Raw genomic sequence first — 14486 nt, 5'->3', positions numbered from 1 at the left:
CAACACAATCTTTACCCTTTGCTAAAGCATTTTGCTAATACACACCAGTAACATCTGGACAGGAAACATTTTTGACCTTAGGAAGTTACACTGTTTTAAACTACAAGGGCCATACCTAATGCGCTGTCCCTTCTGGTCCTCAAAGACACACATACACAATTATTACTTCTCTTCTGTATTGAATAGTTTCAGCTTGAACTGTCTAGAACTCCAAGGCAGTGTCTGAGAGTGTGTTACTTCACATCTAAGCTGCTTTCACCTTCCCTATCCTAGCAAACAGCTTCTCTTCACTGTCTTAAGAAATCAGGAGCCAGAAGCATCTGACTATAATGCCTCAGCTCTGCTCATGGTCTGGTAATTGCACAGGTTGATGGAGGTGATGACTGCTTCAACTCAATGCTCTTTCTGGCCTTTCCAAATGTGATTTTCTGATCTGCTCTGCCTTTGTCATGAAAGGCTCCCTAGAGGAGACCAGCTGCAGATTCACAGGGCTACTTACTGGCAAGAAGGTCCCATGGTTTCTGAAAGACACTCGCGTTCTCACACTCTCAGGACAGGCACAGTCTCTCAAAGTGCCCACAGCAATGAAGCATGGGGGGTAGTTTTTCATGGGGCCAAATACAAGGGAGCAAGGAAAGGGCCATAAACAGCCCAACAGGACTTCTAGGATCCCATCTTTAATCCAAGGCTGTTTCCACACATCTTAAAAAGAAAACCCCACTCACCGAAAGTGGATGCAGGCAGCTTTGCTTCCATTTTTGTGGTGCTGCGAGAACTGCCTGCATCCATTTTGGAAACGGAAATGTCAGAAATCCCGCAAAAAACCCACCAGCTTTCAGTGAGTGGGGCACTTTTTTTAGGACATGTGGAAACGGCCCAAATCTGGTACCAAATCTGATTTCAGCCTTCCAGAACCCTAGTTTAAAATACTGAAGCCCTTGCTGGATGCCTACTGAGCCTCTAGGAGGGGCTAATGTGTTAGGGATGCTAGATAAGAAATGTGTGCTGTTAGAGTACCCTAGGATAGCCCAGGTAAGCCTGATCTCATCAGATCTCAGAAACTAAGTAGGGTCGGCCTTGGTTAGTAATTGGATGGGAGACCTCCAGGGAAGACCAGAGTTTCTGTGCTGAGGAAGGCAATGGCAGACCAGCTTTGTTAGCCGCTTGCCTTGAAAATCTCAGTGGAGGGGTGGGGGAGGGTTACCATAAGTCAACTGTGACTTGACAGCATTTTCCTCCACCACCAGAGTACCTTGACTTGTTGAATGGCCCAGGCTAGCCCAATCTTATCAGCTCTCAGAAACTAAGCAGGGTCAGACCAGCTTAGTACTTGGATGGGACACCACCAAGGAAATCCAGGATTGCCACACAGAAACAGGCAATGGGTCAGTATATGCCAGCTGTGACTTGACGGCACTTTACACACAGAATCCCCCCACCCCATTGAAGGGACTCTGAGCTTAAGATTTATTTGCTCAGAACTTACACATTCACTGTGGGAAGCAAGATATGAAGAAAACAGCAACAACAACAAGATGACTGCATTTGCCTACTGCAAACAGCAGGAAAGATCCAGCTTTTGTGGAGAAGCCAACCATCTCCTCCTCCAGCGAAGCCACTCTGTGATTATGTTCATCATTTCAAGGTCTTTCTTTCCAGATCATTCCTCAGATTGGTTGGCAGCTTTTAATGCCAACTTCAGTCCTTGGGGTTTGGGAGCTATTCCCACAACCCCTCAAACTGAACCGAACTCCCCAACCCCAACTCACCAAATGAAGAATGGCAGCCAGAATTCTGTATACTGTCTGAACTTCATCCGGTTCAAACCCAATCACTTTCATGGCATCAGCAACGGCTTTGAAGTCAGCACTATCATGGATAGAACACTGGAAAAGAAAAGCAGCGGCAGGAGCACATGACACCCCCTGCTGGCAATACCAATGCATGTTTATTGTTGACAATGATGGTATTGTATCAGGTAACCCAAATGGTAGTTTTTAATCCCAGAAGGTTGCACAGGGAATAGAAGCTTTTCAATAATCTTGGCAGACTCTATCAGGGAACTAGAATGCAGGAAGCCAAGGAACATTATCAAGGAGTATGGTTTCACCAAAAGCCACAGTAAGAAAAGTGTCATATCAGTAAACTACAGTCTAAACTCCCAACCTTAATCTGCAGCAAGGTCCTTTGCCAATAGTGCTCTTTTACCCTAGGTTAATAATCAGGGAGAGAAAAAGAGGGGATCTTCAAAGAGTCATATGGGAGGGAACCTCCACTACCACCTATCTCCTGCTCTGTCTTCTCTCCCACCCAAGCTAGCTCCTGGTTTTCCCAGTTCATTTATTATTTCCTTCCCACTTGTGTCACCTCCTATGCTGGCTTCTGCTTTCCCTATTCTGCTACCTTCGGTTCTACCTCCTTCTCTACCTGTTTGCCACTTTCCTCTCCCATACCCCTGGGTTTTCTGACCCTCCACAGCCCCTGCATCCTTTACAGTCTCCCTGCTTGGAGCCCCTACACCTTTCTCCCTCTCCTAGCTGATTCCTGCTTCTGCCCCCTCTCCCTTCCAAAAGGGATTGTGGATCTCTCCAGCAGTTCTTCCCTGTCCCAGAAAGTTTATTCCTAGTGTTGTTGGACTTATGTGGAGTAACAGGGGTTGGGAGGCTGCAGTGGGAAGGGGGAAGGGGATAAGTGTCTCTCTTCTCTGCATCCTTCCAATGTCTTAATTAAGAAACAAGTTTCACTAGAAATACTTGGGAGTACGCTGAAGCATGTTTTTGTTGAAGTTTTTGTCCCCTGGTTGGACTAAAAATGAACAGAAGTGTTTCAGGTTTGGGGCACAAAGTTGGCATCACTGCACCGATACACCCAGGGCTCCAATTCTTCAGATTTGGACATGAAATAATATAGCTGACTCTGTCACATTTCAGAGACCAAAAGAGACTCCAGTACTAGCAGATCATACACTCACCTTCAGTTGTGCTCCGGCACCAATATAGCTATATGCAGATACATCCTTATGAAGATGTAAAGACCGCAGAAGTTGCTCAGAACCACCTTGGAGTAGCTGAGAAAATAAAGCTGGAGAGTCAGTTATCCAATTGTGTTGCTTCTTGTATATATATGCATACACACCTGGCTAAGTGAGCAGGAGTTAACATCACTTGGTAACCTTACTAATATTTCCTCAGTCCATAGGATCTTCCGAACAGCGCCACATTTGAGGCTGAGACTTCCTCCCACTTAATAATCCCCGAAAGTGTCCTGTCCTCCTGTAACACATCCCATAACCCTTCCCACAACAAAGGAAAGGGTCTTTCTGCTTGGATCTGTGTGCTGGGTTTTTATTGGCATGCATGCTCGAAAGCTTATGCTACAATAAAGTTGGTTAGTCTTAAAGGTGCTACTGGACTCTTTTTGATTTTGCTACTACAGACTAACACGGCTAACTCCTCTGCATCCTGCTATCATGTTCATCTTTAGAAGAAATTGCTCTCCAAGTCAGAAAGCCTAGCCCTGCTGAGGTCAGTCTTGCCCTTCCCTGTAAATTTGCACCTTGGCCCGTACCACTGAAACTGTTTTTGCTAACCTATTCCCTAAATGCAGGTAGAGCGGGGGAGGAAAATCTCTTTGCTTTCAGACTTTACAGAGGGCAAGGAAATGCTCATCTCAGCAATTGATGGAACAAGCTGTGGAATCCACTCCTTTGGAGATGCTTAATAAAAGGTTGGACACAGATGTCTGAGCAACAAAATATCCTACCACAGGAACCCTTACAGGATTCCTTCCAACTGAACCTAACTACATGGTTCCCAGTCTTAAGAAGAAATACCTAAGAGGTATGCTACAGTGCTGCTCTCCTTCAGGCGAATCCAGGACAGGCATTCAGTTATCAGAACCACCGAGGGACACTGAAGTTAAAACATGGAAGTGTATAGAAATTACTTCATTGTTTTCACTAGAGCCTGCATGTCACCAACAACAACCACCTCTCCAAAACAGCTTGAGATTTGGCTCAGGGAAACTTGGACTAACAGCCTTTGAGAAAAGTGTCGAAAGGATCTTCAAGTTGACCTCTGAAGCAAAATGACTGCCAAAGCACACACGAACCATTTAGTAAGCATACTTGTGGTCAAGAGATAAATACTGGATAGATTAGTAAAAAGGGTGGGGTGCAGCATCTCTAAAATTATATGGGCAATGAGGACTGGGGGTTGTCCACTTGATTCGGTCATCAGGTCTCTCTTTGCAAAGATACATTCTGAGGAAGTAGTAGCTCACCTGGTAAAAGGAGTGAAAGCTCCGTTCTCCTGGCTGCTGCACAATCACCCGTGACTGGAGAGAAAAGAAGGGGGGAAGTATGACATTATTTGGTTACTCTTCAACATACATGAAGACCCTTAACAATGGCATCACTCGCAGTGGCGTAACACTTGGGGTGGGGGGGTTTGCAGGCCAAAGTAAGAGGCCTCTCAAGTACTATCAGATTCTTATTTAATCTTCCCTTGTGAATACATTCAATAGTCATCATGACCCCATATACAGAAACTTAAATCTGTGGATCAGGGCCAAGCCAACAGAAGGGAGACGGTTTTCCAAAATTGGAGGACCTCTGCAGAAAAACCTGAAATTTTAAAATGGAGGGTCCAACGTCCTACTCCCAACATAGAGCAGTTGTCCTGGAACTCTTCTCCTCCTCCTGGAAAGGATGAGTAGCTGAGGAGGGAGGGGGCATTCACGGAATCCTGCCCCCTCCACCACTGGACCAAGGGGGGATGGGCAGGCAGGGAGGGGGACAGTCGAGAATTCCCCCCCCCATGATTCTTCCCAGTAGGATTGGGGGTGGCCTCCCTCCATCAAGTCTTGTAGGTCTCCATTTGTATTAGATACAAAAAAAATTAAGAGCTGGAAGGATAACCAGAAATCCAGCCATCAACAGCAGCATAGATTTGGTGAATCTCCCTTTTAAGTCAGAGTCCACAATCATACCTTATATCATCATACTGTGAGACACTAGAGCTTCTTTCACAAATATTAGGAGGAAGTGTTGCTAGCTGCTTTATTTGTGAAAGCAAGTGAAACCAATGCTACTCTCCACACTAGGTGGAGGTCCACATCTTAATATAACCCAGAGTACTGAAAAAGCACAAGCAACTTGGCAAAGTAAATGTAACTATGCAGAGTGAATTCAAGCAGCAGTGATGCTTTGGGGATACAGTTACTGTCTACATGTTGAGTCATGCAGAGTTTTGTGGTAAACTGGGATGGAGAGCCCTAAAGGCTTGGCCCAAGAGTTAACAAGATTCTGAGATTAACAAGGGAACTGGCGAAAATTGCCTGTGTTGCCAGGCCCAGAGTCAGTTATGTTCTTTAACATTTACACAGACAAAGAATGCAGGGCCTACAACAAATTAACTGTGCCAACTTTAAAAACATCACTTATTTGGCAAACCAACTGGTCTTCTCACGAGGTGTACTTTTTAAGGGGAGCATCACTAAAATGCCTCACAAACAAAGCCAAAGCAGACAGTAATGTTTAACCAACATGAATATACAGTATCAAATATGTAAAAGACCCTAATGAAGACAGACAGACAACATAAAAATATCTACTCTGTTAATAGGCTTCAGGGCAACAAATACAAATATTTAAAATATAAACACCGTCCCAGAATTATACATGAAATCCAGACAGCAGCTACAGTTAAGCAAAGGGAAAAAAGAACCTAATCTAGTCCACTTTCAAAATTAGATTTTCACCAGTTCTCTGAACATGCAATAGGTTTCTTTACTGCAGCATGATCATCTGTTTTAATAGATGTTTTAATCTGCATCTTCTGTAGTACTGTTTATCAAAACATTCACTTGTGTTAATGCCAACTCTGCACTGATTTTTGTCCTCCTGGGAATAATGCTTGCTTATTCTCCATGAGTTCACCTCAGTTTTCTGCTGTAGTCAAAACACAAATAAGGCAATCCTTTTCTTTATTCACAAAACAAACCTTTATCCGTTAAAGGCCACAGGACTAACCCAACTCACCTTTTCTAGCAAGTAATTATTGATGTGCCCGCCTATTGGATCTCCTTTGAAATCAAAGTTGATATCCATATACTTTCCAAACCGGCTGGAGTTGTCATTGCGGTTTGTTTTGGCATTGCCAAAGGCCTCCAGAACACAGTTAGATTTCAGCAACATGTTTTTCACCCTTTGGAACAGACATGCATGTTAGGCCAGAGAACAGGAAACTGGGTCTAGACATCATGCGTTCCTATCCTTGCATAACATGTTTTATATTAGGAACAGAAAAGTCACATTAGCTACCATGGTAGGATTAAACAGGCTGTGGCTACATGAGATTCTTTTCAAGTACCATGGGACACTCCATCCTTTGCTTGCATCCATAAACTCTGGTGAATGGAAGATTCCTTTGCAAATAGAAAAGCTCTTTTGTTCCATCTGACAAGCACTGGCATACAAGATAAAACATGGAGATTCCCGATGCTCACTTCATTAGTGCAGCATGTTCTGTGTCATAAATTTACTAGAGAGATATGACAGTTCTCCCCCCACCCAATTAAATGTAGGTATCACACACGTTCATAAAGACATTACTTTTTCAAAGAAACCTGGTTGAATTTGAATCTTATATACCATTTACCCACGTATATACTTAATGCATACTGGTGATTTGAGTGTGTGCTACCTTTGGCCATGAAGCAGCAGTGGTCAAAGGTATTTAGGGAATTTATATGCCACCTCTCCAGAGACCTGCTCAAGGCAGGCTACACGTTTTTAAAAAGCAGTTAAGCTTTTTCTAAAACAAACAAATAACGCCCCCCAGAAATGGTCCTCAGGCTAGAAGCAGATCACAGAACAGCCTTTTTTTAAAACCTGGGGTTAAAAGAGCTGTAATTTTAGCTTGGCACATAAAAGACATTAAGGTCAGCACCTGCTGAGCCTCAAGGGAGAGGGCATTCCAAAGGCAAGGTGCTACCACTAAATATGTCCTGTCTCTAGTCTCCATCCACCTCACCTCCACAGGAAGGGGACACAGATAGCAGGGAGACAGATAATAACTGGCAAGCTGGACAGTTTGGGGTGGGTTGCTTATCTCTATTATAATAAACTTTTTTTCCTTTTTCATTTTTTGTTTACTGTTCACTTTCCTTCACATTAAGGTATGTGAATGAAACACAAACAATAAATAAGGGGGATACGTAGTCCCTTACTACCTAAAGAAGGGTTCAATCTGGAAGCTGTTTGTGGCCATAGCTGGATATTTGCAATAAGCCACAGGAAGGCAACCATTTCTAAGCGGCATGAGGCTCAAGCCATTTGGAGCATTACAGTTTTAAAACCAGCATCCTGAAGTATGCTAAAAAAAATAAGCTACTTGCCCAAGACTGAACAATGAAATCTAGGGCTCTCATCACCCTCCATCATCCCATCCAGAAACAGACTATTACTGAACCTTCCAGACAATTTATTGGTGGACAACTCCATATATCATTAAACATCCTGAACATATTTTATCGCTGTCTCTGTCTCCCTTCCCACAAGGCCACAGATTCCTTACCTTTCAACCTCAGCTCTCTGGCTTGGGTTGGTAATGGCAGCTATGTATTGCATGATGTATTTACTTGCTTCTGTTTTACCTGCCCCACTTTCTCCTAAGGGCACAGACAGCAGACAGGTATCAAAAAGTGCAACATAAACCAACATGTTTCTGCACTGCAGTTATAAACAGGATGTGTTCATGCTGATTATCCACAACACATGGTTGTGCTGCTTTTTGCACTATTTGTGTTATTATCTCTGGTTTCTTTTCTTACTTTGTAAAGCAGCTAAGCATTAAACACATATTAGTTGACTATGGCCAGATTCAATTCCTGGCATTTATGATTAAAGACCATCCAGTGACAGTACTGAGAAAGACCTCTGAGGTCCTATAAAGCTTCTGGCAATAAAAGCAGACAACTCTGAATAGAATGGGGCATTAATGTGGCTGACAGAAAAAAAAAGTTATTTTTCTTTTTGTGAGGGAGAACTGAAGACAGCTTCAAAGATCTCTTTGACAAAATCCATTTGACCAAACAGTGGAAAAATGAAATGTGTATATCATGGGACATGAAACATCTCAGCTATTTTAAAATTCTTTAAAAATATTATCCATCTCTTATTTAAGTTAACTCAATACAAGACAACTCTTTATTCTAGCTCAATCCTCATACCTGAGGAAGGGAGAAGAAGCTAGGAAAACTGTATTCTTACAGACAAAATAATGTTCAACTGAACATACATTTTACATAATGCAGAATTACTTCATTGCTAGCTTAGAAAAGAAGCCTCACATCTATTAGGGAAGCAGTGGCACAATCCAATCCAGCCAAGTAACAATCTAACCTCACCGACTTTCTTTGCTTCAGGTTTCAAAGATAACATTAGAACATTCCTCAGATGGTAACAACAGGTATCCCTGACATACCTGATATTACGATACACGTGTCCTTTGATCGTCTCTTCATGGCTTTATATGCAGCATCCGCAATGGCAAAGAGATGAGGGGGCCTCTCATACAGCTCCCTACCTTTGTACTGCTCAATCATGTCACGCCCATAGATATTCAAGTTCTTGTAAGGGTTTACAGAAACCACCACTTCCCCAATAAAAGTGTAGATCCGTCCCTTTTCAAACCTAGGCAGAAGAAGACAATGATCAAGGAGGAAAACCAGAAGGTTAGAAAAAGGAAAGCCCCAAACAGCATAATTTGCCTACTTCAACCAAGTTGTATTTGATCATAACAGATACTTGTCCCACGTATTTAAAAAATAGAAATATAGTATTTGAAAAACTTTAAAAAATATATATAGCAAATTATGTGCTTTGATCAAGCTGAGCCTTCAATAAGACCAATTTAAATAAAATACTAAAACTCCAGGAGGAAATAATTTATGACAACATAAGTCAATGGTCATGTCAGCCAAACTTCAGCCTAAATTCCAAGTGGAAAGGTCGCAAAAAAAGCCAGCCACCCTTAAACACACATTCAGCGGTACTTTTCAGCATTGCTTCCAAATCTCTGCTATGGGAAACAAACCAATCTGGTGTGCACCTCACATATCTTTACAGGGTTCAAAAGGATCATGAGCAGCGATTGTGAAAGCCTTCCCCAATGATTTTTTATTAAACTAAATTTGTCTTGCCTTTCTACTCTCCTAAGGGCTACTAAGGTGGATAATAAATTAAAACATACATTAAAAAGTCACATTTTAAAACCATTAAAGCCAAACAATACATCATTAAAGCAATTAAAACCAGAGGTAAAACATATGCAAAGACATTAAAACAACCACATAAAGCACTGGAAAAGAACGATCACTGAGAGAACACCAAATCAAACAAAAAAGTCTTCACCTGTTGGCAGAAATTGACAACAGACGGAGGAAGACTGATGTTATTTCCCCTCCCAAGCCTTACATACCAAATTTTACAGTATTTTTATAGTCGACTGAGCTTTTCACCACTAGGTGGGACCAGCATACTGTTTAACACACACTGCAGTACAGCATTTGATGGCTGATTGCGCCATAGTCCTAGCACTCCACAAATCCCGTACCATGCCCTTAACCACACAGCAGGATATGACCAATTCTTTTCCATTGCTCATTTTGAGAAAGGAAAACCAAACCAAATGTGGAATTGTGATCACAGGTTACTCATAGAACTACATTTTCTAAGGAAACTCATTAACTGCCACACAACAGTGGTTTCTATAAAAATTCCACACTTCCAAAGATCAGCTTTAAATATGTATTGATTGCTTCACTTTCCAATCAACATTTATAAGGAAGTCCTCAGTCAGCAGCTAAGTTTATTCTACTGCAATTCACACAAGGCTGCAGCTGTTGCATTCCCATGAACAGCTTAACAATTCCTGATCTGTTTACACTCTTTTGTTCTCACTGAAAACAGAGGCAATATGACGGAAGAGAAGTACAGATACCAGCTTCAGCAAGTGTTCCTCACAAGATATCAAAAACATGCTTGCCCAAAGTAATTCCTTTGCACCTAGTGGTCAAGAACAAGATTATAAACCTCCTTCCAAGAACAAACCATTCAGGTGTTGATGGGGTTTTTTTCTGTCCTGGAAGCATTTCATTACACTCTTATATGTTGTTTTTTACCCACATGCACAAAATAAGTTAATGATTTGTAACTGAAAAATCAAAGAGTTCTACACCCTTTCCAACTCAGTTTAAAGAGCAGCCAATTTCACAGACTAGGAAATGCCATTCTGTGAGCGTCTGGCGCCCCTCCTTTCCTGTACGGGACGGAGCCGCAAGGGCAAGGCAAGAATAAGCAATTCACTCACAGGCCAGCTCTTAAGAAACAGGATAAATTTGCCTTTGAGGGAGGGCTGGAAATAAAGCATAATAAAAATCTAGGGCTATGAAAAAAATCTGAATTTCTGGCCCAGTTTGAAATGTCATCCCTGTGGCCTTCAGCCAACAGAACTGTTGCCTAAAGAGGACCTATACAAGGATTTTAGCAGTAAATCGGAGGGGGGGCGTGGAGCTTTGGGAAATACTAAAGAGGAAATGACAAGGGCTTAGCAACAGTCAGAGGAGACTGGAGGGAGTGAAAAAAAATAACTTTGTTGGCATTTCTGTATAAAAGTGTGAGCTCTATTGTAACATTTTGCATCTAAACAGTTTGGGTTTTATTTCTGCTTGCTTATGTGGTTTTTTAAATATTTCTTACCATGGATCTGGATGCAAACTTCTGAGGAAAGATGCAGGCGGGCTGGGATGGGTGAATGGAGTTTGTGCTGACTGGCCAGCAGCTGTACCCTAAGAAGCGGAGTGAACTGCAGTTTTTGGTCTGCGTACTAAGGGAAAGTGTTCACTCAGGCTGTCTGTGTGGAGCCTGACAAGAGTCTCTGTGTTTCTGAAAGACAGTTAACCAGCCAGGAGATTCTGGTTAAGTCAGCCTTTGTATATCCAAGAGAAAGGATTCTGGGTAAATCAGGCAAATCGTGTGAAAGCCTGAGGGCCCAATTCTGTCTAAGTCAGGCAAACCGTATGTGTTCCTGGGTCAGTTTGTATATATCTAAGAGAGAGTGCGGAACTACAAGTGACAAAAGGCACAGATTGGACACTTGTCAGCTTCCCTCAAGTTTTGATGGGAAATGTAGGCATCCTAGTCTTGCAGCTTGGCTCTCTGACTGCTGTCCAATGGACTTTTCAACTGTCACTTGTCCAACATTCCGCCAAGCTGCCTACATTTCCCATCAAAACTTGAGGGAAGCTGACAAGTGTCCAATCTGTGCCTTTTGTCACCTGTAGTTCTGCACAGCGAGAGAAATGACTCTATCTGGGTCAGGCAAGCTGTGTGGAAAGGCCTGAGCGAATCTATGTCTGTGTGGATGAGAGTTTATTCTGTTAATGAAGATCCGTGTGGAAAATTAGTCTGTGTGACTATGAATATACCTTCAAGAGATAATTATTTATGAAACCACTACGCTTAAGAACTATTCTGAAATGAATACGCTTATCAAAACTCTGCAACTATCATGCATATGCACTTATTTTACTTTTAAGGAAAAAAGATCTTTTACCTCACAACCCCCTCACATAACAACAACAACATTCGATTTATATACCACCCTTCAGGATGACTTAACACCCAGTCAGAGTGGTTTACAAAGTATGTCATTATTATCCTCACAACGAACACCCTGTGAGGTGGGTGGGGCTGAGAGAGCTCCTAGAAGTTGTGACTGACCCAAGGTCATCCAGCTGGCTACACGTCGAAGAGTGGAGAATCAAACCAGATTAGAGTCCCACGCTCTTAACCACTACACCAAACTGGTTGACTGTTCAGTCAAGATACCATCTGTAACAAAGACTTCCTTTTTTTTTATAATAAATTTTTATTGGCTGGGTCAATATATAGTCAAATTAAGATACAAATATAATCCATTTCAATTCCCATGAATATATTCCCCCACCTCCTCCCTTCCCCCCCTTTTCGATGTTGACTTCCAACAGCACTCCAACCCCCCGTTATTAGTAACACATTATTTCTATACTAAAATTGTTCTTATCTTGTTATTAGTAAAGATCTTAACTATATCTTATCTTACTTAGTATCATTAAAACCCCTCAAAAGACCATAATTGTCCCTTAACATCCCATTTCTTTTCCATATATTTTTTCAACTTTTTCCAATCTTCCAAAAATGCTTTTGGATCTTGATCCTTCAAGTTTCTTGTTAGTTTGTCCATTTCAGCCATGTACAATTTCCTTGTCCATTCTTCAATTTCAGGTATCTCTTCTCTCTTCCAGTACTGAGCATATATTATTCTAGCTGCTGCTATCATGTAATGTAACAATATCTTATCATTTCTGTTAACATCTTCCAAATGCAAAGATAGTAACAACATTTCTGGATTTCTAGCAAGATTATAGAGAAGTATCAAAGCTACCTCAGCACATATTTTGGTCCAAAAGTCTCTAGCCTTACGACAAGTCCACCGCATATGAAACAGAGAACCTTCATGCTCCTTACATTTCCAGCATTTATTAGATAGCTGTTTATTGGCTATGGCTAATTTTTTCGGTGTTAAATACCATCTATATAACATTTTATAGCCATTCTCTCTAATACTGGTACATGTTGATATTTTTAAGGTATTTTTCCATAGTTGTTCCCATGCTTCCATCGTTATTTCATTATTACAATTTATAGCCCACTTTACCATTTGTACCTTGACTGTTTCATCTTCTGCAAACCACTTCAATAACAATTTATACATTTTAGAGATTGCTTTACTATTATCTCCCAACAATAGTTCTTCAAATTCTGAATTCTTAGTTCTAAAACCTGTCTTTCTTTGGTCTGAGTCAAAGAAGTCTTTAATTTGTCTATATTGTAACCAACCATATTTGAATGGCAACTCCTCATTTGGTTTGAGTTTCACCTCCTTATCTTCTACTTCTGTTAGGTCCTTGAGGGTAAGCCATTCTCTTCCTTTGCATTCTAAGTTTGGGTTGATCACCTCAGCTGGTATAATCCACAGTGGTTTCTTCTGATCTATAAATTTTTTATACTTTAGCCAAGACAACAGTAAATTTCTTCTCAAATACTGGTGCTGAAACATTGCATCCATTTTATACTTATCGTACCAAAAGACTTCCTGTAGTACCAACTCAGCAGAAAAGGTCTAAGACCTTCGGAGGCAGCAAAATCCTTTTGGGGAGACAGCAATATTATATGTCACACAAACAAAAAAGTGAGGGGAGGTTTCTTGAGGTATAAGCCTGGGCAAAGCAAAGAACACTTAAAGCTCTATGTTAATGTAAATAAAAGAAGTGTTGATCGGTACTAGGGCCCTTCTGAGGTAAAAGTTTAAGGTAACACAAGGAAGAGCAGAACTAAAGATCCAAAGGCAAAGGTTTAAAGTAAAAACGAACAGCAAATCATTACAACTATCTTCCCAGATTTTACGAAGTTAATCCATATTTTAAAAACAGTTAACAGAATCACACTGCCGAAAGCTTCAACTTTCACTAATTACATGGATTGTTACTACAAACAGTGGAACTGCAAAAAATGTAAGGTTGCTAGCACAGAGAACAGTTGCATGCCACGATGCAGGGTTTGGAAAAGGATGTATATTATCAAACTCTGCAATTTGAACATTTTACAAAGTAAGAATCTTGGACATAAGCAAATAAATGCCAAGCCACTAAATGGAGGAGTGTACAAATGCTTTCATTTCTGTTTGCGTCAATGGGAACACTGAGCCATTCCTCCCCCACGTTTGAGGGTTGCAGAGTGCAAGCCAGCTTCAGATGCCTGTTTTATCTGTAGATGTTATGGAAGAAGGAGAAAGTGGGAGGCAGATGCCTGATCAGCTTCCTCGAACTGAGAAGGGCCACAGCTATGCTACTTTCTGTCAGTAAATCAGGAACAGCTACCATTGCCACCTGCCTCAATGAGTTTTAACCAACTGGCCAACTCTAATCATCCTACAAGAGGAGCAGATGGAAAGAAAAACAGGATTCAGCTCCTGAAGCACCTATACCAATAGCAAAAATGAGAGTATTTGCGTATTTAGTTTTTTTAAAAAAATTAGGGTCATGAGACTCCAGTTTCTTGGGATTCTGAATCTACCAAGGTAGTGTAAAAGTTGCATCTGGATTGTAGCATTTCACACTGCAGGTGCTAAGGTTTACATGACTGAATTGCTTTCATAAATATATATATATATTCACACATACAAAAAGTAGATGCTAGCAAAAGAGTACAGAGGGATAGAATCTAGCCTTGACGCTCTCCAGTACATTAGTTTTTTTTATGCTGGTTGGAAAATAAGCAATATTCAGGCATGCAAGTCCTCATCCACCACAGTACAATCCAGATACAGGCTTACCAGTTTATGAGAACATGCACATCCCATGCAGGACATCTACTGTGTGAA

General features: G+C 41.3%; 1 protein-coding gene across 1 annotated transcript in view; it reads right to left on the bottom strand.

The window, feature by feature from the left end:
• MYO1D (myosin ID) overlaps positions 1 to 14486 on the bottom strand; it is a 153345-nt gene that overhangs the window by 113602 nt on the left and 25257 nt on the right. The window contains exons 2-7 of the mRNA XM_054992565.1: positions 8487 to 8695; positions 7578 to 7671; positions 6041 to 6206; positions 4282 to 4335; positions 2972 to 3067; positions 1770 to 1886 (exon numbers count right to left, since the gene is read on the bottom strand). Of these exons, the coding sequence (XP_054848540.1) occupies positions 1770 to 1886; positions 2972 to 3067; positions 4282 to 4335; positions 6041 to 6206; positions 7578 to 7671; positions 8487 to 8695 (736 nt within the window). The remainder of the gene's footprint in view (positions 1 to 1769; positions 1887 to 2971; positions 3068 to 4281; positions 4336 to 6040; positions 6207 to 7577; positions 7672 to 8486; positions 8696 to 14486) is intronic.

The sequence above is a fragment of the Eublepharis macularius genome, chromosome 12, assembly GCF_028583425.1.
Source record: "Eublepharis macularius isolate TG4126 chromosome 12, MPM_Emac_v1.0, whole genome shotgun sequence".
Taxonomy (NCBI): Eukaryota; Metazoa; Chordata; class Lepidosauria; order Squamata; family Eublepharidae; genus Eublepharis; species Eublepharis macularius.
Note: the sequence above shows the minus strand (reverse complement) of the source record. Positions and strands in the feature narration are given on the sequence as shown.